This window comes from Vombatus ursinus, unplaced genomic scaffold, assembly GCF_900497805.2.
Source record: "Vombatus ursinus unplaced genomic scaffold, bare-nosed wombat genome assembly UNPS02014852.1, whole genome shotgun sequence".
In the NCBI taxonomy this organism is placed as follows: Eukaryota; Metazoa; Chordata; class Mammalia; order Diprotodontia; family Vombatidae; genus Vombatus; species Vombatus ursinus.
This window is the reverse complement of record NW_020954630.1, coordinates 11525379-11553154: the sequence shown is the minus strand read 5'-3', so window position 1 is coordinate 11553154 and position 27776 is coordinate 11525379. Positions and strand designations below refer to the sequence as shown.

Sequence of the window (27776 nt, the reverse complement as noted above, 5' to 3'; positions counted from 1 at the left end):
TCTGTGATCAGGGCTTACTTAGCATGGTACCAAAAAACTGAGTGAAACTAGCAGTGTCTGGTGGCTATAGCAGAAGAAATCCACTCTGAGTAATGAACCATATACACAATGAATTTATGAAACTAACAATGATTTGATCTTAATTTGAAGGGAGTGGGAGGACTACAATGGAACGTCCCACTGATCTGGACTTGGCCCTGGGTGGTTTAATGTTTTTACCATTGATTTGGATAAATGTACAGATGATATGTCCATTAAATTAACAGATGACACAAAGTCAGGAGGGCTAGCATACACACTGGTTGACAGTTTGGATACCAAAAGATATTGACAGGCTAGCAGGTGTTGGTCAAATCTACCCCACCACCTATTTGGTATGACCCACGAGCTAAGAAAGGCTTTAAAACTTTTAAATACAATAAAGTTTTATTTTAAAATGTAAAAATCATTCTTAGTTTGCATACCATAAAAAATAGACAGCAAGCTATATTTGGCTCAAAGGCCATTGTTTGCTAACCCCTGGACTAGAGCATTGGGCTGAATCTAATAATATGACATTCAATTGGGGTAAATATAAAGTCTTATGTTTAAGATTTTTAAAATCAACTTCTCAAAGGATAAGGAGGAATGGTTACACGGTAGTTTGTCTGAAAACGATCTAGGGCTTTTAGTGGATTGCAAGCTCCATATGCGTCAGCAGTGTGAGGCAGAAGTAAAAAAATAAAAGCTAATCCAATCTTAGACTACACGAGTAGAAGCATCACATCTAGGACTGATGACTTGAGGAATGTCCCACTGTACTCTGACCTGCTCTGACCTTACCTGGAACATTGTGTTCTGCTCCAGTGGTCCCAGGTAAAAATAGACATCGAAAAGGGAGAAGGGTCCAAGGGAGGACAACCAGGATGATGAAGAGCCTTGATGAGTCTGCCATGTTGTTGTTGTTCTTGTTTGTCCTTCCTTCTCAAAGAGGACCATGAAGGTAATGCCATGATTTGCAAGTGAATTGGATTTAAGTTAGGGAGGGCTGTGCAAAGTCACCAGCCTCCCTTTCTGCTCTGGAGCCATCTGGGCCCAGTGGCAAGACTGAGGCAATTCCCATTCAGTGAATAAAACTGGGTAAGAAATGAGGCAAAGAATGGCCTCTTTTACCTAGTCCAAAAAATCAATCTGGGAAGGGAAGACCCTCAGGGTTTCTGGGCAAAACAGAAATAGTTGCTATTTACATTCCCTCTGAACCATCAGGGCCCAAACAATGACCACGTAGGGCTTGAGCTGGGACCTATTGTTGACCAATCAATGAGAACCAGAGTGATGGGGGGGATGTATAAGGCATGATCCTTAAGAAAGAAATCTAGCCCATAAACCCCAAGATATCTAGGCAGGACTCAACGATCAAAATTTACATTCCTTTGGGCAAAGCACCTGCAGGTAAGGGTATGGTACCCTACTTGGACAGAAGGAGAGGAAGGAGGAAAGGAGAGGAAAGAGAAGAGGAGAGAAGAGGAAGAAGTTGGTGAGTGGCCCAACTGAAACGGGCCAGTTGGGTCCCCAGTGGGACAGCGTATACTACTCACAAGTCCAAGTTTCACAAGTCATGTGAAAACATGTTGAAGGAATTGAGTATGTTTAGCCTGGAGAAAAGAAGAATCGAAAGGGATGATGTGATAGCTACCTTCAGGTATCTGAGGGGCTGTCACTTGGAGGGAGAATGTAGAAATTACCAAGAAGCAAATTCAGGCCTGATGTCAAGAAGGACATCTTCCATTTAGAACTGTCCAAAGTGGAATGGGTTGCCACGATCTTCACCGGGCGTCCTCAAGCAGAGGCCTACCACTTATCAGGTATGATCTGGTGGTTATTTCTTTCCTGGAATGGGGTGAACTAGATGGCCACTGAGGTCTCTTCCACCTCAATAAAGCTCTGCAACTCTGTGACAAAATGGAGGAGATGCATGGGTTTCTATAATGCATATCTTGCTGTGACCAAGTTGGGCTAGATCCAAATGTTATCTGAAGGCACTGAGGCCTACAAGGTTTTGAAGTTAGGTGGCTGAAAGCAAAGACGGCGGCAGTTCATATCCTAACTGCCGCTTACTGTCAAGGCAATCTGGAGCCCACATCAGGCCTAATGGATCACTTAGAGCCCGAGGACTTAATCAAATAGCCCTTTTACTAAAATCACATTTCAAGAAGTTCACAAAGATAAAAGCCAGTAAGAACTGCTGGCAAAGAGAGAAAAATCAGTCCGCGAGCAAGTTCTGGGAGGTCTCAGGAGCTTTCCACTAAAGTCCTAAAAACCACCATTATGCTTTTCTTGCATGAAGGGTCCTCATAGGAGTCCCAACTTGACCCCCCAGGGACAAAGTTAATCCAAACTGCTCCTAGGTCTGAACCACAACTTCATCTGCTCAGAACAATCCCCTATGGTGCTCTGGGAGTTGGGGAATTAACACACACTTCCCCAGGTCCCCCAGTATCCTGGTCTACAATCTCACCTCTCTGTGACTTGGTTTCCTCACCTGGAAAATAGTAGGGTTGGACTAGATCATTTCCGAGTTCCGTGCTAGTCCTTACATTCTTTGACTTCAATTCGCAGAAACGTTAAAAGGACTGGATCTGTTTTACAGAGCTTCCTTCCTACGTATCTTTCTTGGTTCTTTCCTTATGCATTGTTGTTGTCGTCATTGTCATGTTGTTTCAGCCGCGCCTGACTCTCCATGACCCCATTTGGGGTTTTCTCGGCAAAGACACCGGAGTGGTTTGCCATTTCCTTCACCAGATCATTTTACAGATGAGGAAACTGAGGCAAACAGAGTTAAGTGACTTGCCCAGGGTCATCCAGCTAATAAGTGTCTGAGGCCAGATTTGAACTCAGGAGGATGAGTCTTTCACACTCCAGGCCCAATGCTCTACCTACTGGGCCACCTAGCTTCCCCTCCTCATGCATTAGCCTCTCCCAAAAAGTTTCTATACATACTATTTTATTATTGAGGTCTAGTAGTCACCGGTTTCTCATTCCCTCAATTAGGAAGGTATTCTTTAGGGACCTCCCTATTCTCTTCTCTCCATTAAGTAGACCTGGTAGACTCATAGCTTTTACAAGAAAGGAATAATAGCTACTAAACAGTTGCGTCTTTATCTCTCAGGGTCAAAGTACATCTGTGCCTAGCATAGTGTCTGGCACATAGTAAGGGCATAATAAGCGCTTGTTGCTTGCTTGATTAGCTGATCTCAGTAGTTTTTTACTGCATACTCATTAGGATCACATTCCACGTCCTTTTTCATGTCCAGTGATTTTCCTTTGGCCAGGATATAAAGCCAAAAAATGGCTAGTGAGAGCCAGACATTTCCACAGTGAATCCAACACCCAAGTCTTTCCCTGATAAGAATTTAGGTACTCAGTATGTCATAATTCTTTGCAGGGACAAAAAGGATTCTGGTGATTGATTAGTTCAACCTTATCACTTTCCAGGTGAGAGAACTGAGGTCCAGAGAGGTTAAGTGGCACAGTGGACAGCATGCCAAAACTGGAGTTCAAGTCCAGCCTTAGACAATTAACTAACTGTGTGATTCTGCACAAGTCAGTCAACCTCTGTTAGCCTCAGTTTCCTCATCTGTAAAATGAGGATAATAACAGCATTTTCCTCATGAGGATAAAATGAGATAATATTTATAAAGTGTTCAGCACAGAACCTAGAACATAATAGGTGCTATATAAATGTTTGTTAGTGGTGATGATGATGACAATGATGATACAAAAGGTCCTGGTTCTTTAGGCTCTGCTAGGTCAGACATCTTCTTTTTCTTAGTATCTGCCTACCCAGATTTTCCAAGAAAGCATACTACCCCAAAGAAATCCCTTGAAGTACACAGTCCCCTTTCTTTTTTCCCATTACTGTGACCAGCCTACTATATCTCTGAGGATGGGTAAGAAGAAAACTATCTACATTGCCTTAGATTTGTAAGTCCCTACTCAGGGTTGCTGAATAAGATGTGAGTTTGTGAAGATGAAAGAGAGCGTACAGAGAAGAACTTATTGCCATCCAAACAAAAGAAGTTCTGTTCACCTTCTACAGGTATATCATGATACACACATTTTATACTACTGCAGTAATGATTTAAATGGAACTAACTGAACAAATGTGCCTGAGCAGGTTTCAAGAGATGGACCGTCAATGGCCAGCTAGGATTTCTCTGAGTTGGAGATAAACCTGGACAAGGCTATACTGGACCAAAATATAGATCTAGTTTTGCCTGAGGGCATTCTTGAGTAATCTTGTATTAAAGCTAGGTCCATGCCAGCATAAAGCAGGCAAGAGGTGAGAAGAGATGTGTCTGGACATCTACATTAGTGTGTGGTTCTCAATGTCAGCACTTGGAACACTCCAGACCTATGTGGTCCCTCATCTTGCTGTAAACTGGGCCCAATGCCATTTGCATCAAGTCCACTTAAGATCTGGCCACTAAAACAAGGCAATTTATTTTCCTTAGACTTTTAACTTGAGTGTACCTATTATACTGCATTTGCAGGATGTTTTGTTTCATATAGCATTCATTTTCATCTCGCCAAAATCCCAGCTACAAAATTAAACTGAGCCCTGAGACCAGCTAATCCAGCCATTTCATTTCACTCTAGATATCCTTTGTCTTCCTTGTCTTCTATGGAACTTGCTTATGTCTGTAGAGAATTTGTGCATTCTCTATTTCCATCAGTCTTCTTTGCTACCTCCTCTCTGCACATGACATTCCATCTCTCACCTCTGTGTCTTTACACAAGTGTTACTTCCACCCCCTATGACCCTGGGTATCTGGAATCCACTCCCTCTTCACTTCTACTCTTTAAATTCCTATTTCCTTGAATATATAGGCCAGATACTATCTTCTACAGTGTGTGAGATCATTCTTTCTCCATTGTTAAGGTCCTTAGCCTCTTGAAATTCCTTTGCATTATTTTGCATATACTTTGTATTTATCTATCTGAGCATTAATGATCAGCAAATAGCAAGCCCCCTAGTCTACTTTGACTGGATAGAGTATGCCCCCTGTTGTGCTGACCCAGTATCCTTGTTACTTCTAAGAAAATGTGACTCAATGATGAAAGGATTTCACACTGGCAAGTTCCAAACTCTGGATAGTTCCATGGCCTTCTCCCAGCCCTGTTACATAAGCCAAAGTGTCATGTCCTTTCTGTACTGAGTCATGTTTCCCCAGAAGTAGCCAAGCTACAGGGTCAACATTCCACGAACTATGTTCCATCTCAAGGGGACCAGGAGGATCTGTTGTTTACCCCTTGTTACATATGCACGTGTTGAATCTCCTCCTTTAGAATGTAAGCTCCTTAAGGGAAAGGAATATATCATTTTTATATTTGTGTCCTTAGCACCTAGTGTAACCACTGACACAAAGTAATAGCTTAATAAATGAATGTTGATTGTTGAATGAATGAATGATGACAGACATCCCAATAGAAGCTAAACATTTCAGCCAAAAATCCAAAAATTCAGTGCTAATGCATACAGATATATAGATTTTAAAGTCTTTGGTTGGATGTTTGATATAATGTAGACATACATTGCTTTTTCTTATGTCTTCATTATTACATATCAACTATGAAGAAAGTTAAGTTTTCTATGCAAGACCAAGTGATGTTTAAAATAAGAAAACCCAACTGAGATGCCCAATGCATACTGCATCTTGGACTCAGAAGAGTTATTCCATTCTCTTTCCAAAGTGGAACCCAAAACACACACACACACACACACACACACACACGCACACTCACACTGAACAGTTTCCCCCACAGGTTTGTCTTCTTTACTATGACACATTCAGGGATTTTGCTGTTGCTCGTGTGTTTTAAAAAATACCCAAGCCCAAACAAATGAATACAATTAAATGTAATCGATGATTGAAGATTTAGTAAAAGAGGTGAATTTTGGAGTTAGCTGTAATAACAGTGAGGAGTATGGATTACTGGAAAGGATAGGGAATTGTATCCCAAATGGAGGAAATAGCACCTACAAAGATTGGGAGACAAAGGATGCCAAACAAGTTAGCTTGGTTACAGTGGAAGATCACTAGAAAAGAATTATGGAAAATAAGGATGCTAACAACAATGACAGGATACAGTGTGACATTATTGTTATTGTTTAGTCTCTTTTCAGTTGTTTCTGACTCTTTGTGACCCATTTTTGGGGAGTTTGCTTGGCAAAGATACTGGAATGGTTTGCCATTTCCTTCTCTGGTGCATTTTACTGATGAAGAAACTGAGGTAAACAAGGTTAAGTGGTTTACCCAAGGTCACACAGCTAGTAAGTGTCTGAGACTGAATTTGAACTCAGGTCTTCCTGACTCCAATCCTAGAACTCTGTCCACTGCACCACCTAGCTGCCTCATAGTGTGATACAGAGAAAAGCAAAGGGCTATGCAACCAGATGATAGAAATAAATCTCAAGGGCCAAAGAAAGGAATTTGTGATTTAGTAGGAAAGACTACTAGGTTTGGAGATAAAGAACCTATTTGAGTTTAAATCCTAGCTCCAACTTCCTGTGAAACCTTTGACTTGGGAACAAATCATTTAACCTCTCTGGGTGTCTGTTTCCTCATTTCTGACATGACAGAATTTGGACTAAATGACCTCCAAACTCCATGATCATTTGAAAGAGAGGGGATAAATTGGTGTCAACGTGATATGCCCTAGTAAGTTGAAGTGCTTGGATTTAAACCTGGTGTTTAGCCATCTTCATTTTCTCAACAAGACTATCCTTGTGAAAAAGTACACATTTTCAAAATCCAAGACTCAGAAATTTAAATCTGAAAAGAACCTCAGAGATCATCTAATACAAACTCATTTTGCAGATAAGGAAACTGAGGGAATCATTTCCCTGATGAGTCTCAGGGAGGTGAAATTAATTTCCCGATTCAAACCTCTGTTGCCAATCCAGCACTCTTTCTACTTTATCATACTGCTTTCTTTTAAGGCAGCCATGTGCTAATTCAACATAACCCCCCTTCTCTCTCTGGAGGAAGTTAGATGGTTCAGTGGGTAGAGCACTGGTCCTGGAGTCAGGAAGACCTGAGTTCAAATATGGTGTCAGACACTTACTACTTATGTGACCCTGGACAAGTCTCTGTTTGTCTTAATCCACTAGAGAAGGAAACGGGCAAATCACTCCAGTATCTTTGCCAAGGAAATCCCACATGGGGAGACGTGGGGATGACTGAACAACAACTTCCTCACTCTAGTGCAACAATGCTGATTGTTCTGTGGGCCTAGATTCATATTTGACAGCTAAGAGAAAGACTGACACCAGGAGTCTTATTTTTTATGTTTATCACTAAGTATTTATTAATAATTTTTCTCTTCTTAGATCACTTTTTATATCCTGGTGAAGGCAATTTATACCCTGGGATACAGTGTCTCTCTGATTGCTCTGACAACTGGAAGTATAATTCTTTGTCTATTCAGGTAAGGAGAAGATGCAAACAAGTGGGAGAAAGCAGGGGTTGGTGACTTCTCAGTTTTACATATCTGTGAATATAAAAAGAAACTAGGAAACAACCATTCCCATGTCCAATGCCTCTTTCCCTAGGGAGAATAGTGCACATCAGCTAAGATTGCAAAGCATACTCATAAAATTCTGAACAGATGGTTCTTCACATACCTCAGTGCTAGACCAAAATACATTGCTAACTTCTCCTCACCCCTATTTTAGCATACTGTCTTTTTAAAAGAAAATAGAAAGAACAGTGATTTGGAGTGTCCAAAATCTGCATTGGAATCTCAGCTCAGACACTTATTAGCTTTGTGATCTTAGATGAGTCACTCATTATTTCTGAGCCTTAGTTTCCTCAGCTGTAAAATGAGGTTAATTGTACTACTTACCTCAGAAGTTGTTGTACGAAAAGCCCTTTCTGAACCTCAAAGTGCCATATGATTGTGAATTTGTATCATTATTAAAAATGATGCTATAGACTCACTTTTAATAGGACATTCAATTCAAGAACTATCTATTGAGCATCTAATATTGAGAAACTGTCTAATGCTATATGTTAAAGATGAGTTGCCTATCTTCATTAGGTAGAGTTTTCTACACTGGTGAAATCATAAAATGGGATGCAAAGAGTGGAAAGGAGGAAGAGAAAGAGGAAGGGAGGGAAGGAGGGAAAGGAGGGGGATGGAGAAAGAAAAAGGATAAAGAGAAAAGATGGATGTAAGGGAGAAAGAGAGAAGAAAGAAAAAAGAAAGAAGGGAAGAGAAAGGGAGAGGGAGGGAGAAAGAAGAGAAAAAACAGAAAGAGAAAAGAAGAAAGGGGAGACAGAGAGGTCAAAAGAGGGGGAGAGAGGAGGAAGAGAAGGGGAGAGAGAGGAGAGAGATAGAGATGAAAAGAGAGGGAAGGAGAGAGAGATATGAAGGGAGGAGAGAGGGAGATAGATATCTGCCCCTTGGGGAACACAAAAGGAGTGACTTGGACTTTGCCATTAACAAGCTTCTAAGCTGTTTGGGCATATACCCTGAGATGTTTTGCCAATAGTAGAAAGAGATTTAGCATATTTGGTATAAGTCATCCATATTTTCTCAATAGGCCATCCTTGTGACAAGTGGCACATATTTTCAAGATCTCAGACTTAAAGGTGGAAAGAATGTCAGAGGTCTTCTGGTAAAATATCCTCATTTTACAGATGAAGAAACTGAGGAAATTCATTTTAGAGATGAGTCTCAGGGACATGAAATGAATTTCCCAATTCAAATCTGGATCCTCTGAATTCAAACTAATTCCTCTTTCAATGGTACTTTCCTGTGACTAGTTAAGATCAATGATACAGCCTACCATCATGGAACAGAAGTTCTACAAACTAATTAGTTCATCTGTGTCCTGAACCCAAACCTAGGTCTCATTGGCAATGAATTCCAACCATATGTACTAATCATTTGAATTTTACTAGAATATTCTTCCAGCACTGACAAACATATCAAATAAAACCGGCCATGTGGTCAGTGGATTATGTTCCAAAAATAGAAGCACAGGAACTAAAGTATGATTCAATACCACTTTTGATTTTTCAGGGATTCCAGATTTATCAGGTAGTTGACCTTAAATACCTTTTGAGAAATATTCTCAAGCTACTTCCCTTCCTGTGACTGTGTCTCTGAGTTGGTACCATTTGGGCCAGAGATATATGTTAGAAAATGTGAAGTAGATGTGAATAAGAGGATTTGAGAGAGAGAGAGAGAGAGAGAGAGAGAGAGAGAATATCATCAGAGAATCCAAACTCCTGGCATTATTCGACTTCCCTCAAGTTTGAGCTCAGCGACCTACTTAACTAGCTGACCTGATAGCAATTTAGGAGTTTCCATAAGCTTGTTCATTCATGCACTAAATGAATACAAAATTGCTTCGCTTGATATCAGTCACGACTCTCTCCAAATGCAGGTCATAGTCACCTGCCTGAAGCACTCAGTTTATAAAAGGAACTTTCTGTGCTTGTTGAAGCTTAACCAACAATACGGTAGCTTACTTTGGTGATGACTAACAGAACAGCCAGACAGCCAAGTACCATTCTGGACTCTACCACTTCACTCCCTGAATCTCAAACCGTAAAACCATTCTACTGCTCCTCTTTTTTCCATCAATCTTATGTAACTAACTACTCTGTCCAAACTTCCCAGAGTGATGTGAAGATCAGTCCAATCACACACAGTCCAAATCCAGATGATACATATAATGTGTTTCATTTGCTTGACATGTCTGTTCAAAGAGCACTGAGCCATTTGCAAGCATCACCCAGTTAGTGTGCACAATATCCCTGTGAACTGGGGAAGGGGCAAATGTCATTGTCTCCATTTCATAGATTGAGAACATGAAGTTGGAGTGGCTATACCAAAAGGCACAATGCATTACAGGCTCATAGTCTTAGACTCTTAGGATAATAGATGTAGAGGGGCAGGGGACCTCAGAGGCCATCTAATCCAACCCTCTCATCTCACATATGAGGGAACTGAGACCTAAAGATGTTACACGACTAAGATCACATGGGTGATAACAGAGAATGACAGAGGTAGGTTACAAATGCAGATCCTCTGACTCCAAAAGCCAATGTTCTTTCTAGCTGTCTCTCTCTTGAAGATTGTTGAGCTTTATAACCAATAGAATATAGTAATATCTACCTTCTAGAATGTATAGGGAACCATAGATTTATAACCTAAAGGGACTGCACAAGAGAAGTTAAGTGACTTGCCCACCATCTCACAGGTAATAAGTGGTAAAGACAGTACCTGAATCCAAGTCATTTTGAAATCCAGGTCCAAATCCAGTTCTCTTTTCCCCATGTCAGTGCTGCCTTCCTCATGTAGGAATCACAAATATATTCACCATCAGTCAACATGCTATGTTCCTAGCCTAGAAGGGAGAAAGTGCTCTCAGAACGTACTGTCAAGTGAATCAGTTCTTCCAAGCCTAAAGACACAAAGCCATCGCAAAGAAACTTCCTAACAGTCCTGTGTCAGAACCTCAGTACAGTTCAACAACAGTTATGGATACAAGGGAAACTTTTAGAGAAATGCAAGTAACATCCACCCTCCTTGACAGTCTTCTGCAATACTTCCTTAGAAAGGAACTAGTCAGCCTACTGGCAAGACAGACAAACATTAAAAGCCTAGAGAATTGCAATGGAACCACGCTCTCATCAATATGGGTATTCTTACAAGTTGTACAGCTCATGACCTACACCCATGTTCTCAATCTGTGTCACTTTTGTCAGTGTTATCCAATAAATGTTATATAGAGGCTCCATACAATATGCTTAGGTTGGGGGAGGGAGAGATAGTTTCACTCTCTAGGTCTCTTTATATTACTTGGATACTATTACAGCACACATGCTTTTATCCCTTACTTCCAATATGACTGGTCCATCTCTTTTTCCAGTGATAAAGCTTATAAATGACATATTTCCCATACCTTCTTGAACAAAAAGCATCACATGGCCTATGTTTTAGCCTCTTTATAACCATATATGTCATTCCATGTTTTTTTGAGGGGTCCTTACTATTTTGATTTTTCAGAGACTGAGGTGTTCGATGATTCTGAGACAGACAGCATCATTAGAAGAACATTGTTAAAAAAAAAAGACAACTTTTTTGTTCCAGGGAGAAGCTTATGGTCATTGAAAGCATCATGCAACTTTTCCAATGCAGCCCTTCTGCTTTATTTCTGCTTTCCAATTCTGAATCCTAATCACTGTCCCTCTGTAGTGTCTCTCCAAGATATGGGAACTGATGGGCTTTCTATCCAACTCCCCAGGCATTCTTCATCAGCCTAGTGCAGTAGAAAGACCGAAGTTTGAATCCAACCTCAGATACTTACTAAGTTGTGTGGCCCTGAGAGATTCACTTAACCTCTATCTGCCTCAGTTTCCTCATCTCTAAAATGGGGACAATGATAGCACCTATCCTCCAGAGTTGATGTGAGAATGAAATAGTATTTTAAAGCACTTTGCAAACCTTAAGGTGCTAGCTTTTACTTAGGCTGACCTCCTATGAGTGGTTGTGAATCTCATTCAGGAGGATATATCATGTTCAAGGACTCTATTCAATAAGCACAGATAGGAACATCTGCAGACTAGATTCTATCTAGATTTTAAAGGGAAATCTTCCATTTGGGCTTTACACTAGAAGCTGTCTGTGACAATGAGAGGAAGGAAATAAGCATTTATATAGCACTTATGTGCTGGACATTGTTTTAAGCTCTTTACAATTATTATCTCATTAGATCTTCAAAACAACCCTGTGAGGTATGTGTGATTATTGTCCCTGTTTTACAGGTAAGGAAATTGAGGCAAATAGGTTAAGTACTTGCCCAGGGTCACACAGCTAGCAATTGTCTGAGACTGGACTTGAACTCAGGTCTTGAGTCCCAGCCCAGAGCTCTATCCACCAAACCAACTAGCTGCTGCTTCATGTATATATGCCTCACTTGATACTAATTATCACCTGAAGTGCACCTAAGACACCCACAAGAAGAAAAATCTCAAAGGACCTAGAAGCCACTATAGTCATGGAAACTCATTGCAATGAGAGTCCTACCTGACCCCTCCTTTTTCTCTCTTCATTCTTAATCAATCTGCAATATTGTGAGGTCAGCAGTCATTCCATTGCTACTATCATCATGAATATGTCAGCCAATCAGTCATCATCTGAACTCAGGTGGGAACACCAGCGGCCTTTTGTGGCACCATGCCTACATTTGTTCTATTTCCTCCACAAGGCTGAACTGCATTGCCTTCTCATTATTCTAACTTTATACATTAAAGACTCATTTCCCTGGAGTTCAGCCTTGAGGTCAACCTGTCCTACCCAGAATAGTATCACAATCAGAAAGAAAAAAAAAGAGCACTGAGCAATGAAGAACAAAAATAACGATCTCTAAACTGAAAGATTATGTGCATATGGTTATGATTGGGTATTTGGCTCTCCAAAAGGAAAGAAATGCTATCATTGGCTTGTCAGATGATGATATACACCCCACTCAAGGGAAAGCCAAAAAATATGAGGAAGTGGAGAGAAAAAGCAACATGACAGAAGAAAATAGAAATTTTGATTTAACATGGAAAAGGACAACAGGCAGCAAAGATGGTGAACAGTAGAATTGAGTAATGAGAACTACACTCTAACAGCATCAGAGACAGATAGAAGAGCTATCTCTAAGGACATAGTTTAACTAGGATTGGTCTGGAGTGTAGGAACAAAGAGGCATTCAAACCTCAAGTGCTTTAAGCTACTGTTGTTGATGTGAATAATAATAACTCCAAGTCATTCAACCAAGGTAGAATTATGGTCAATATACTGTTTACTAAGCCTGTGTGGAAACTGGTAGATGTAAACATTTTTAGAAACATTTTAAAAATACTAACATAAAAAACAGTATTAAAAATTCCAGCAATTCAATGGTTAAAATTCAGTGATCTGAAAAATCCACTTCTGTGAGACAATTCATTCTCCAATAATGTCATATAAATGAGTTCTTGCTGCATTCAATGAAGATCAATGAAGCATAGCCATCCATGAAGAGAAGATTGATTGAAAGCTACTTGGTGTGCTGGACAGAGCATTTGTCTGAGAATTGGGAGACCTGGATTGTGTAGTAAAAGAAGTTTAAGGGACTTTAGAGGCCATTTACTCCAACTCTCTCATTTTAAAGTTATAGTAAATTAGATCTGGGGAGATTAAATGACCTGCCAAATGCACACAGTAACTTAGAGCCAGGGCTGGATTTTCTGATACCCCATGTGATATTTTTTCCACTAAATCAATGGTTATCTAACTTTTTGGTCTCAGGACCCTTTATGCTCTTAAAATTTTTGAGGACCCCCTCCAAAAAACTTTTGTTTATGTGGGTTATAGCTACCAATATTTGCCTTATTAGAAATAAAAGTTTTAAATATTTAAATAATATTTAAATTTTTAATTAAATAAAAGTTTAATTTAATTTTTCTTTTTCATTTAATTTTTAAATTGTTTAAATTTAATTTTTCAATTTAAATTTACAATTTAAAATATTTAAATTTTTTGAATTTTAAATTAATTTTAATTAAATCTTTAAATAATAAATTCATTATAGGTTAACAAAAATAACATATTTTACAAAAAAAAACTATATTTTCCAAAATTAAAAAAACATTAGTGAGAAGAATGGCAGTATTTTATATATTTTTACAAATCTATTTATTCTCTAGATTGTACAGTAATAGAAATTATAAGGGACCTTAGAGACCATTTAGTCCAACCATCTCATTTTAAAGATAAGGTAAGTTAGACCTGGAGACAGTCTTCTTTTACATTCAATTTGTTTCAATCTGTTGTTTTCTTGGAAAATATGAAAAAAAAAATCTAACCTTACACAGATACATAGTTGGAAAAGGGAGGAGTATTTTAATAGGCAAATAATGTCTTAGTATTTTTATGAAAATAGTCTTGACCCTATAAATTCCCTTAAAAAAAACTCAGGGAGCCCCAGCGGTCTGCAGAACACACTTTGAGAGCTGCTACGTTACCTCATGCTGGTTCTAGATCTGGCTTTCTGAGTCTTGGTTTCTTCACCTCTAAAAGGAAGAGGTTGGACCAGATGACCTCTACGGTCTCTTCCAGTCATCATATTATATTATTCTATTGTGGTGCTCAGTGCTTTATCAAAAGCAACACGGAAGAGCAATGAACAGAAGGAAAGCACAAATCCTCCATCCATAATTAGTAGGGAGAAAAAAGCCAAACCATGAGATTTACATGAGGCAATTAAAGAGTATAATGTTATAACCAGAGTCATTATGAAACTGGTAGGAGATTATGCAAAATACATTTCATATTAACCATATGGAAAAGCTATTTCTGCTATCAATCCAGGTGTAGTTCCAGGGTTTAGTTCCAGGGTGAGTTATTTTGCCTGAGTCCCAGGGACTTCATTCTGACCAAGAGCACCACTTCTTTTGCTGGTAATAATAATTTTTTTTAAAAGTTTGCCAGTGGTTTGTATTTCAGAGATTTTTAGGTTATTGTGTGTGACAAAGGAAAATGTAACTAAATGAAAACTATTGTTATATAACAAATGTTTAAGCCATTAAAAGTCTAGGCACAACCTTGGAAGCCAGACATTAATTAGCCAGGGGAAAGTTTGCCTGCCATTGGAAAATGTTTTCATGTCAGAAGAAATTAAGAGAATGGAACAATATCAAGGAGAAATGTATGTAGCCTCCCAAAATCTCTTCTGCCTCCAAAAAGGACAAGGATGAAAAATAAGAGCCTAAGCACTCAATGCTAGTCAGCTGATATAAAATTTGCTAAGAAACAGGCATGGTAGCTAACAACTGTAATAATAATAACGAGTATTTAAAGCACATGTTAATGTTGCAAAGCACTTTACGAATATTGTCACACTTGATCATAACAGCAACCCTGGGAGGAAGATGCTATTATCCCCATTTTAGAAATGAGAATACTGAGACATACAGAGGTTAAAAGACTTATGAGGCAGCTAAGTGATACAGCGGTTAGAGCACTAGGCTTGGAGTCATGAAGACCTGAGTTCAAATATGGCCTTAGACACTTACAAGCTGTATAACTCTGGGTAAGTGACTTAACTTCTATTTATCTCACTTTCCTCATCTGTAAAAGATAATAATAGCATTTACCTCCCAGTGATGTTGTGAGGAACAAAAGAAATAATTGTAAACCTCTTGGCACAGTACCTGGCATATAGTAAGTGCTGCATAAAGCTTAGTTATTGTCATTATCATCATCATCATCATCATCATCATCATCATCATCATCATCGTTGTTGTTTTTGTGTATGGACACAGTGTCTGACGCCAGATAGGAATTTAGGTCTTCCTTACTCCAGATCCAACACAATATTACATTGCACTGCAGAATTGAGAAATTTAAATCCTCAAAAATAAATTATGAATTAAATGTCTAACTCTCTCATCTGCTTTATGGAGCTGATGCCAGGCACATGGAGAAACTAAGAGTTGTTGGCTTCAATTGGTTTCACTTAAGAGACCAAATTAAACCATATAGGCAAATTATTAAAATGCCTCGTTCTTGAGGATGTTTAAAATATGGTGTTTAAATTTTTCTCTCTTCTAGGAAACTGCATTGTACGAGGAATTACATCCATTTGAACCTTTTCCTCTCTTTCATCTTGAGAGCTATCTCTGTTTTAGTCAAAGATGACATTCTTTATTCTAACTCTAGCGCCCTCCACTGTCTGGACCAGGCATCTTCTTGGGTAAGGATTTCCCTTCTGTGACTGTTCTTAGCAATCACACAATTGCTTCCTTAACTTTATAGACATTAGCACTGGTAAACCCACAATGTTCACCAAGAGGGGCAGAACAACCATGTACCAAACTGACTCCTTTCTCTCCATTTAAAAGAAAAATTTTATTGCAGCTTTTCTTTACATCACTGTCACTTTCCAATGACAACTTCTACCCCTGCCCTAGAACACTCCCTTACAACAAAGAAGCACAGCTAAGTAACTCAAAACATTGGCCAAGACTGAAAAAGTATGTCTCGCTCTATACCTATTGTCCACTACCTCTCTGATGAGAAGAGGAAGATATGTTGTACTGCAATATTCTGAATTCATGATTTGTCACTGCACTGATGAGACCTCTGGTGTCTTTCAGCATTGTTTTCTTTTACATCAACAGCATCATTGTGAAAATTGTTCCTTTCTCTCCATTTTGACTTCTCATCATTGCAGAGTATCATGGTACTAGGATACAGTTGGCTGAGCACCAGTGGCCAGGATAAGGAGCCAAGGACCTTATCATAGGCCAGTGACAGAGAGGATGAACAGTCAGTTGGCAAATATGTAGATTTGGAAGGATAAGCCAAGTTAGGGGCCATTAACACAAAAGACAGAAAAAAATTGCAGAATGTCTGAAAAGACACAGGACAGGATCATGACTAAGGTATCTGATGATCCAAGACAAGTGGTTGGGGGCTGGGGAGTCTAAGGACTTAAAAATGAGAAGAAATGTGAGCCCGTGGCAATGGAAATCTGATCAATGAAGCAAATTCTTGCCCTTATTTCTAGACTTTTCTATGGTTCAGGTGTGGCCAGGGCCAATCCCAGTGAAGTTAGTCTAATGCCTGATGCAAGGTGGCATAGTGAAAAGGGTGCTAGATTTGAAGTCAGGAAAACCTTAGTGTAAGTCAGGAAAACCTAGATAGTCATTAGCTGTGACCCTGGGTGAGTTATTGAACCTCTTTCAACCAGTTTTTCATCAGTTAAAATGGGGATAATAATTAGACCTACTTCAGTATCGTAGGGAAGTTCCAATGAGATAATACAAGTAAAGCACTCTGCCTAAAGCTCTATATTCTATTTTTCATTTTCCTTATTATTAATAATCAGTGGGTGGCACTTGTGGAGGAGGGACATATTGGGGAAGGGATTAGTAACAGCTTCCAGTGGAGAATTCTAGCACAAAGAAAGCAATTTCCATTTTTTCTGAATCTTCTGACTCCTTTGGGGGGGGGGGGCAGGAATCATCATGGAGTAACTGTCTCTTGCCAGAAACCAGAACTAGAATCATTTAGCAAATGAGAGTAGCTTGCACTATGACACAAGCTCCCATGGGAGAGGGGGAGGTAAATGGAGATTTTTTTAAATGCTCATTATTTGCAAAAATAAAATCAAAACTAAAATTTTAAATAAATAAAAAGCATGTTCCAGCTATAATGACATAAAGTATCCAAGTGGTTTTATTATGCTAAGATGCAGGAATCTCCTTCATAGATGACCCCCGTGGTCCCTTCTAACACTAAATCCTTTTATCCTCATAACCTCAGTGTAAGGGGAAAAAATTCTTTCTCCAAACTGGATGTATTTTCCACCCATTTCATTGCCGGTGTTGTTTTCCCCTTGGTTCACATAGTGCTTCAGGTATCATTTTGGGGTGATTTGTTTGATAAGCATTTTACAATATAGCTAAGACCTCTGAGTCATAGTCAAATTTCTCTTATATTGTTCTGAGGATGGGAGGTTTGCCAGGTTAGGCTTGCCACTGCTGGGATATTGTGAACCTTGAACCTTCTGTTTGGTTCATAAACAACTGGGAATATCAGAATCTCCCATCCACATTCTACTGGAGGGGACTGGGTAGCTGGCTCAACTGCTCCCAGATGAATAGCTTGAAAGACTGCCTTAGCCTGGAATTCACCTTACTACATTTTATTTTTCCAATATAATAGCATCTCTTTATAGCACTAAATGGGATAAATATCCATCTAGCACTATGAACAAAGCTACTGTGTTCCTTCATTCTTTTCCTTCAGGGACTTATGTTGTCAAGAATGGTTTGTCTTAAGGTCCATGCAAATTGATTTAATGAATGGTACCCTACTGTAATCCAACGATGGGAAACAGGACACTTTGTTTGGCCACTGTGTCCAGGAAAAGGTAACATTTGAAGGTGAAGGGAATTGTTGCTCTTAATTTCTGGGTAGTTGACTCCCCCACCCTACACTAAATAAGACCTGAGAATTGACAGAAAGGGTGGGGAGGATGATAAGACCATATTCTTATGGTAAGACCATATTCTTAACACTAAACATCTCCATTCATAATAATTTCTTGGAATGGGATGCAGGATTTTGCTGTGGCCTCATTTCCTCCAGACTCCCTTTAAACCCATGGTGGGCAGTTTTCTGAAGAAGTGCCCAACCAATCAGTCAAACTTAAGAGTTCATCAAGCATTCCTGTGAATGGGACCAAAGGGTAGAGCTCAGATATTTGAATCACTTGAGTACATTCACAGGTCAAATGCTAAGTGGCCAATCTAGGGGGCAGCCTTAGTAAATATTTGCAGGTGATGGGCATGGCAAGGGTATAATGCCCAAGAGGATTCCCTAGAAAGAAGTTGGGGAGAGGAGAAGAGAATAGTAGATGATCACGCTATTTCTCCTTGACAATCCACTCCTTTAGTTGAAACTTAATTTGAGCAAAGTGGAAAGAAGTAGATAAGTATCCAGAATTCTTCAGCTATGCCTCCTCTCTGATCATGTCTTTGCCACTGTTGCTATCCCCTCTATTCACCAAAAGATAAAAATAAAGATGGAATGAAGGGAAGAAGGAAGAGACAACAAAAGGAGAGAGAGAGGAGAAAAGGAGAAAAAGGAGAAAGAAAAAAGATACAGTTGGGTCTATTTCTAGGTTTTTGTTATTGTTGTTGCTGTTTTTTCCTCAGAGAATGGAAAATCAGAAATTTGGATAAAAAGATACATTCTAAGAAAGAAAGAAAAAAGGAAAAGTCACTTAGGGGTTTATGTTTCCAAGCAGGCTTAGTCAATACTGTTCCATGAAACAGAATTTCTGAGGTAGGTCTCCCAAAATAGGTGGTGAAGGACTTTTTCTCAAGATGTTGGCAGGACAGAGTAGGTAGCCAAGAGTATGAAAATGTTCCCCTTTCAACACTGAAAACTTCCAGACTCCTGTTAAACATTTACTAGCTGACAGATCAACTGACAGAGGCAGCACAACTAAATTTAGTTGCTGGCCTGACCTTCCAAACAGCAGAAAGCTAAGATACTGTTCAGTGTTAAGTATGTTACCTTCGGTTATTTGCCACCATTGATCAAGAGGTGTGAACAGGCACACTAGTAGCCTCCCGGATGACCCTGAGAGGAGCCAAATTTGTAGACTGTTTTGGACAACCCATAAATTTCCTGGTTAATGCTAGAAATGACCCATTGAAGAGCCACTCTGTCCTAAAGTATACTGGGGTTGGACCAAACATGGGAGACAGTATAAGGTAAGTTTGACCAAGACAGGGTGCTAAAAATAGAAATCCATGAGAGGAATAGGTTTCCGTGACAAACAAATGAATAGTTTATCTTCATCATGGGCCAGATGGCTATCAAATGTGGTATCTATGAGAACTTTCCCAGGTCCCAAACCTGTCACATACATTAGAATCAACCAAGGGAGATTCTAGTCCTTTGACCTGGAATGGTATATACTGTGAGGTCATGAGTAAGGCCAAGGCACTTAAATAGTAAAATACCTAGCCAAGGACAACTAAAAAGATCTCGCAGTCATCTCATTATCTAAATTTGCAAGATAGAAATGGAAAGAAATTTTTTCCAGTTTGTGAATTAGACTCCATGGCTAAAATGACTGCAGCTCTGTGGTTCCAGTGCTTAGCAGACACACCAACACAGTATTGTGAGAGGCATACTCATAACACAGTCAGAAAAAAATAGAATAGTCAAATAATGGAAAACAGGGTGAAACCAGTGAGTAGATTCTTATTGAAAAACCAAGACTTTAGACCCCCGTGACTATTGTGACTTTATGGCATGTTTTCTCTGATCTAAACAAAAATATAAAATTTCCTAGAAACATAGAAGCTGATTGAGGAAGAGCATAGTGGAGAGGGAATTCCTTAGGGGCCAATACATGGGTATTTTGGGGAGGATTGAAATGTTCTCAGTACTTAAGAGCACCTTTTACAGATCTAAAGGCATTTTGTTGAATTTGAGAAGATAAAAATGTATCGATAATGTACCACAGGTGGCATGTTCATAAATTCAATTCAATAAGTATTTATTATATTTTACATAATATAACATATTCTTCAAAGTATCTCATTAGGCATATTTGGAATGAAGAAAAAAGAAATATGCAAAAGCAATTTTCAGAAAATGAAAAAAAAATCTTGATAGCAATAAAATTTTCCTTCCAAATTTTTGGGGCTTTTTTTAGGCCTTCCTATTTCATATTAGAAGTTCCTAACATTAAAACTATAATCCTTATTATCTAAGAGTTTACAATTAACATTAATGATTAAAATTCATGGAAAAAGTCAGAAATTATATTTTTTAAAAATAAATATTTTATTAATGTTTCTTTTAACACCATTGTCACTTCCTAGTGATTCCTCATTCCCCAACTAGAACCCACCTTTCTAACAAAGAAGTGTAGGTAAACTAGATAAACCGAATACATTGGCTATATCTGACAATGGATACCTTATTCCACATCTATAATCCACCAGGTAGTATGTCAGAAATCTCTTTTTTGCTAGGATTTCCTGCCTTAGCCCCGCAAAAGCCTTTCATAGATGACAACCTGAAGCAAAATTAGCTTCTTTGAATATAAACCCCTTTCCTTTTCCATATATACATCCTATATCTAATAAAAAGAAACAATTATTAACATTGTTGGGTTCTGATTTTTCATGAGACCAGTCCAAGTACTAATTAATGTCCATAAATGGCCCAGAAAATTTCCACACCTTTCTGATTTTGAACATACTTTATAGGGGTGGGGAACATGTGGCCCTCTAGGTCCTCAAGTACAGCCCTTTGACTGAATCCAAACTTCACAGAACAAGTGTTCTTGAGGTCAAATATTCTGTGAAGTTTAGATTCTGTCAAAGGGCCACACTTGAGAACCTGGAGGGCCACATGTGGTTTTGAGGCCACAGGTTCCCTATTCCTATAAGAGATGATTCCCATTCAACAATTTCCTCTGCCTGTACCATTACCAATGGTTTCTCTATGGACCCCTCTAAAAACCTATATGCGTAGATAAATGAAATATGTCCTCCCCCATAAGGGAAAGAATAACCCCTTATTATTCCCCAGTGATCTTATTTGATACTAGAAGAGTCATGAAGATAGTATAGGGCAGGGAAGGGCAAAGGATAAGTAAACCCACCAAAAAAAAAAAAAAGAAGAAAAAGAAAAAAGAAGGCACAGACCTAGGAACAAGAGAGGCTAAGACAAAGAGAGGAAGAAAGAGAAGTTAGAGGGATGTGCTTAAAAACCTAACTGTTTAGTTAAACCTTCCAGCAGTTGACTTGAAAGTTATGAGTTTACTATTCTTAGAGATAGTTATTTACATTTATCTTTAAAAAAATGTTTATCTTAACAGTGAGTTTAATATGCCCAAATAAATAGTCTCACAGGGTGTCAGATACACACATGGGGGCTTACTTTAACATAACATACATTCTTTTTCACATTTATATAAACACCCTGAATACTTTATATTAATCACTTCCCTTCCCTAGACAGCACACCAATTTGTCCTTTGTTCCCGACTCACACAGAGGGACATAATATGTACTAGGGCATCTCTGTCTGCCATAAGCTATTTTTAGCTGTGTTACCACATTTTCCCTCTTATTTTCAGCAGACCTTACTCTTTGTTTGTATTATTTCAGGTTGGCTGCAAGTTGAGCTTGGTGTTTTTCCAGTACTGTATTATGGCAAATTTTTATTGGCTCCTGGTGGAAGGGCTTTATCTCCACACACTCCTTACGGTTATATTTTCCTCGAACCGACATTTCCTGATGTATCTTCTGATTGGATGGGGTAAGAATTTCTTAAGAATTTGGTTCTTTCTCACACCCAATCTCTGCTTCCTGCCTCAGTGATTATCCAGATTAGCTTCCATGTCACTTTAGCTAGTTCTCATTTATGGTTGTGCTCCCACACATTCCTTTGCCCTTACCATCTCAGCTCACAATTCACCCATCATCTGACCCAACGAAAGCAGACAGATTTAACTCCATGTCGACACATTTTTAAAATCTATGAAAGCTTGCCCTTCAGGATCTCAAAGTTACACCTTTGTAGAGGTTTGTGGGAATTTTTTTAACATATACTCAAATATTTGTGATAACTAGGGACCAAAATAACACCAATAATAGGAATTGACAGATTTTAAAATGTGGTTTGTGTTTTTTAATAAGTTTTTTATTTTTGTGTGTGTGCTTTTTGGGTGAGGCAATTGGGGTTAAGTGACTTGCCCACGGTAACACAGCTAGTAAGTGTTATGTGTCTGAGGCTGGATTTGAACTCAGGTCCTCCTGATTCTAGGGCCAGGGCTCTATCCACTGCGCCACCTAGCTGCCCTGAAATGTGGTTTTTCAATAATCTTCTCATAAATAATTTTAAACTCTCTCCTTTCTGGTTATTTTCTTCATCCTTCTTTACCTTGTAAGAGTTAGAGCCAGAGTCAATAAATATGTGTTAAGCAGTCACTGTTGTGTCAGCACTGTGCTAAGTGCTAGTGGTACAAACAAAAGTATGAGACAGTCTCTGCCCTCAATAATCTGACAATCTAATGGGAGAAGACAATACAGAAAAGAAATTGAAAAGGGGAAGGTACCTGAAGTAGGGTATGATGAAGTCCTGATGTCAGGAAGTGACATGAGGAGGTGTGAGTTCATCTTGCAGAATGAGTTTCTGAAGATCACGAAATCCAGGAGATTGGTCAGGTGGGAAATGAAGGTTTGTCATTCAAACCTTTTATCTAAACTTCTAATAAGAAACAAAACCACCTGATGTCACCTCATTCTTTCTGCCTCTGATTACTTTCTTGCGGATGTATAAACCAGCAGAGGCCTTACAAAATGAAGTCTTAACGAGCTAAGGGCCCAACTAACAGAAACCTCTAATTAACTGGAATCCAAGGAAAGCATGAGATATAAAGAGAGAGACACTGCATTTTAATGTAAAGTTCCCACAACAGTGACTGCCAGAGTCCCATCTTTAAAAAGGCATTAGAAACACCAGAAAATGACTCAAAAGGTATTAAGGATGAAGCTGTCATTGATCTTATGATAGAATTATCACTGCTTGGCCCTTCCGTATATCCAATGTCTGAGACTTCAGGCAGTCTATGGAATAGCCCACAATACACAAATTTCCCCAGGGTGTGTGTTTGTATTGGGGTATTTGTAGAAGGTGGCAAGAGGAGTCACTGCTATTGTATTATTCTGACCTTTAGCAATAACACCATTTTAAAAGACATGTTTTTCATCTTCGTTTTCAAAGAGGAGACATGCCAACAGTACAGATAGACGTGACAGTTTAGTCAGAAAGAAATAAAATTTAAGAAGAGCTCACAAATTAGAAGATTCTTGTTAGAAAATAATTTCTTTTGAAAGAATAAAAACATTTCTTTTGGTAATGAGAACTCAGGTAGACACATACAGGGAAAGTCACCCAGACTCCCAAAGAGGTCTCATCTTCTTCTTAATCTCCTCCTTCTAAAAGACATGCCCAGCTCAGTGACCACAATCTAAAAGGCTAACCCAACCCCCACCCCAAACCCTCAGTTCACCCTGCTGCTACCTGCTGCCTTACAGGCAGGTACAGATGCCCTACTTAAGCCAACTAGCATCAGCTGTTGCCTTTCTGCTCCAGAGGCTGATTGCCATCCTGGTTGTGATAAAGAGGAAAATCACAACAAAAGGAGTTCTTATCTAGAATTTAGTTGCTTTGAGTTTTTTGTTTTTTGTTTTGTTTTGTTTTTTGAGAATAGAAATACCCTACTGGCAGTCTATGTTTTGCCCCAAACTCACATCTCTTCATATATAGTCCTGATCAATGACTGTTGATATTCAGAATGATGGCCCTCTGGCTCTACAAGATTTTAAGCCAAGATGGAATTATCTCCATTGAACTCCATTTACCTCTTTAGTATGCCAGTGGGTATTTAATCTTGACAGTGTAGAAACAGCGTAGTCTAGGTATAGATCCCTGCCTTATTGACTTAAATACCACAAATTAACATCATCTATATTATATTGTATTTTGATTTATTTTGTTAAACATCTTCCAGTTACATTTCAATCTGGTTCAGGCAGCACTGTGGACTTTTGCTGACTGCTTGCTGTACCCTGAAAGCCAAATTTGATACCTCTGGTATAAATAATTCCTCCAGTGGTATGGATCATAACTTATCCCTAAGTTCTCATCCTATGTGATTCCTGTCTATCTCTTCCCATAAATCCTACACAGAAGATCCACCCAAACTACTGGAGGCACTTGTCTTAGTGTTCTGACGGTCCATGGGTATCACAGTAGCAGTCAGGCTGTAGCACTCATCTGTCATCCCTTGGGCTTGCTTCCCAACTGGGACACCTCCTTTTCCAGTCATATATTTCCTGGATGATGGCCCTGACGCTACTTCTTGATGGACAATTCATCACTAGTCACCCACAACAGTCTTCTAAGGCTCACTCTGCATGTTTCTCATGCCTTTGGGATCACTTTACTAAGGATGGAATGATATATTTTAGAAAGATTTTCAGAAATGTGAGCTGGAACAAAAGAGAGTCTCTGCTAATCCTTTGAGGAACTCTGTGGAACAAGTTCTTTTTCCAACAGTCTGGTTAATTGAGGTTTTCATGTATTTCACTCTCCACACATACAATGTCCTTTCTTAATTTATCATACTCAAAAATTCTAAGACTTCAATACCTTTCTGAATCCTTCAGGGAGATCTGATTAATGAAATGTCTTTCGGCAGGAATCCCTACTATCTTTATTGTTGTGTGGACTGTGACAAGAATCTTCTTAGAAGATATTGGGTAAGCACCATTCCATTCATTTCATCATCAAATTAGACCAAACAATATGTATTGAACATCTAGCTAATCTATGCCTGGTCTTGAAGTAGGCACTGAGCTAGGCACTCTTGCAATATGAATAAATATAAGGTTCAGTCCTCAGGAAACTTACAATTTTTTTTAATTGGGGAAGGGACAAGATATAACTACGTCAAAAGTTAAATAACAGGTCTATCCACCTCCAGAGAGACAAGTAATGAACTATGAGTGCAAATTGATGTATAATTTTCTTGCTCTCTTATTTATGATATAGCTAAAATGGAAATATATTTTGCATGATTTCACATGTGTAATTGATATCATATTGTTTGCCTTAGAGGGTGGGAGAAGGCTGGAACTCAAAATTAAAAAGGAAAAATGTTTAAAAAAATAAATAATAAATTAATTTTAAAAAAAGAAAAAGGAGCTAATAGCCACTGGGAAATTACTGATCAGGATATAATCAACAGAGAGCCTGATGTAGATGAAAACCTTTCTAGGTAAGATTCAAAACTGCAGAAGGATGTCTTTAGGTAAAACTCGAGCTGAGTCATGAGGTTTGACAAGCTTAGAGGTTTGACACTGACTCAAGTAAGTGAGGAGAGAGGATAGAGAAAATAACTAGACCATCCCATCAATAATTATAAATAGATCAAATCTGTGCTTGAGATTGTTGGCAAAAAGACTACAGGATTTTGATCCCAAGCTGTTTTAAAGTTATGTCTCAAAGCATTCTGGAACCATGTACGTAACCCAAGACAAAAGTGAAATAGTTCTTGGTCTCAAGGAGCTTACATTCTAGGGAGGAAACAGCTTTTTCAGAGATATATATATATATATATCTCTGAACAAGCTGTATATATATATATGTATATATGTATATATATAATCTGAACAAGCTACATATATATCTATATACATAGAGAGAGAGATCTTGATGTATATCTAGATATATATAGCTATATAAACAAAGCAAAATAATTGAAGGGATTAAGATACTAGTAACTTGAGGATCAGGAAAGGCTTCTTGTTGAAGGTGGCTCTTAAGCAAGTCTTAGAGGAAACAAGAGATTCTAAGAGGGAAAAATTTGGGGGAAGTATATCTCAGGCACGAGGGACAGCCAGTGTAAGTAAGGAGCAATAAGCAGTTCCAAGGGGAAGAATATGATTACAGTCAGTGCGGAAATGACACTGCAGCCTCAGAGTCAAGATTCAGTCTTTAATGGGAGCCAAAATCTCGCCCTCTGGGCAACAGAGAAGAACAAGCAGTTCAAAATTTACATTGAGAAAACTGATGAAGATGAGAGCAGTTTAGGTACATTGTGTTGGACTGCATGAAGAGTCTAGCTAATTATGCAGATGCTCCTTAAGAAAGTCTTCTAAATGAAGAATTCACTTACCATGTTGCCTGGATAGCAAGAGGACTTATTGTGGCATTATCCTGCATTATTCAAGTTAAGGAAAGGAGAATATTCTAGCACTTAGCACAGGGCCTGGTACATGTCAGGTGTATAATAAAAACTGATCGATTGATTGATGAGTAGTATTTCCATGAGTGAGGATTCATTATTCAGACTAAGTAGCTTGGTAACACCAGGTTTTTCTCCTATTGAAAAAATAGAATTTTGGTATACTACCCACTATTCTTTGGAGAGGTGGAGGTCTATGGGTATGTAATACATGTCAGACACAATCTGTTGGTTCATTTGGCTTAAAGGTTTAACTCTTTTCTCTGTTTCTTGGTTGGTATGGGGGAGTGAGACACAGCCAAAAGTAACATATTAAATCAAAAGGCAGTAATAAAAAATTTTTTTAAACATTTTGGAAGAATGATAATAATTTTAACCTCTTAAAATCAGGCATCTCACCATCAGTTACTGGTCACATGGTGCTAAAAAACAGAGCTATCAAGAATTTTAATTAAGTCTCTGTCCTAAAGTCTCTTACAGTATGGGAAAGCTATGGAACAGAGATTCCTCGCTCAGACTCTAAACACTTTCGTTCCCCTAAGCTGTGTCATGTGGGGCTGTATCTAAGCACTCTCATGTCAGAACTGTATTTTGAAGCACCCAACCTGTTTACTTAACTTTGCTTCCATTTGAGTTGGTAGGGCAAGTATAAAATGCATTCAGTGCAAGAAAGTTCATCATATGTCTATGGACACCCTTAGGCCCTGAGCCAGCATTATCCCTGCCCACTCAAATGCCTCTCCCAAACACACACTTCTCCCTACCAAATCCCATTCACATCACACATACATAGTCTGTGACTACCTCTGCCAGCCCCCTAAAACCCAAACTGCATATATTTCCTGCTTTACCCACTTTAGTTGTCCAAAACAAGACCAAACCCCAAACATCAGATGGATTATGTGTGTATATGTGTGTATGTGTGTTAGCTATTTGTGGTACTAGGACTTTGGTCTGGGACTAACAGTAGATTAGTTCCATTCCCAAACCATGGCAAGATCTTTCATGGATCTACTACTTCCCTGTGAATTCTGTGGGTATGCACTGTCTCCAAAGCCCCCATCACCAAAGTATCACACCCAGAAGAATCAAACTAAATAAAATGACTCTTTAGAAGTTATTTCCTCTGGGGTCTCCAGGTAAAAACATAATTATGACATGTAAAACAGACTAAAATAGGCCTTTCAAAAAAGATTGCAAGGCAAAGCCAAAATTATAGAAATAAAGAGGTACATACAATAGTAACCAGTGAAAGTAATTCTTGTTTTTTTTGTGAATACCATAACTGATCCAAGAGTAGCACACTGATGTTTATATCCCTTGCCAGATTAAATTACCACTAACATAATATTCTCTCTCTCTCTCTCTCTCTCTCTCTCTCTCTCTCTCTCTCTCT

The 27776-nt window shown here is 38.8% G+C and overlaps 1 protein-coding gene across 1 annotated transcript in view; it reads left to right on the top strand.

Moving 5' to 3' along the window:
• VIPR2 (vasoactive intestinal peptide receptor 2) overlaps positions 1 to 27776 on the top strand; it is a 144730-nt gene that overhangs the window by 101855 nt on the left and 15099 nt on the right. Inside the window, exons 5-8 of the mRNA XM_027841043.1 lie at positions 7373 to 7470; positions 15640 to 15781; positions 21735 to 21885; positions 24833 to 24893. Of these exons, the coding sequence (XP_027696844.1) occupies positions 7373 to 7470; positions 15640 to 15781; positions 21735 to 21885; positions 24833 to 24893 (452 nt within the window). The remainder of the gene's footprint in view (positions 1 to 7372; positions 7471 to 15639; positions 15782 to 21734; positions 21886 to 24832; positions 24894 to 27776) is intronic.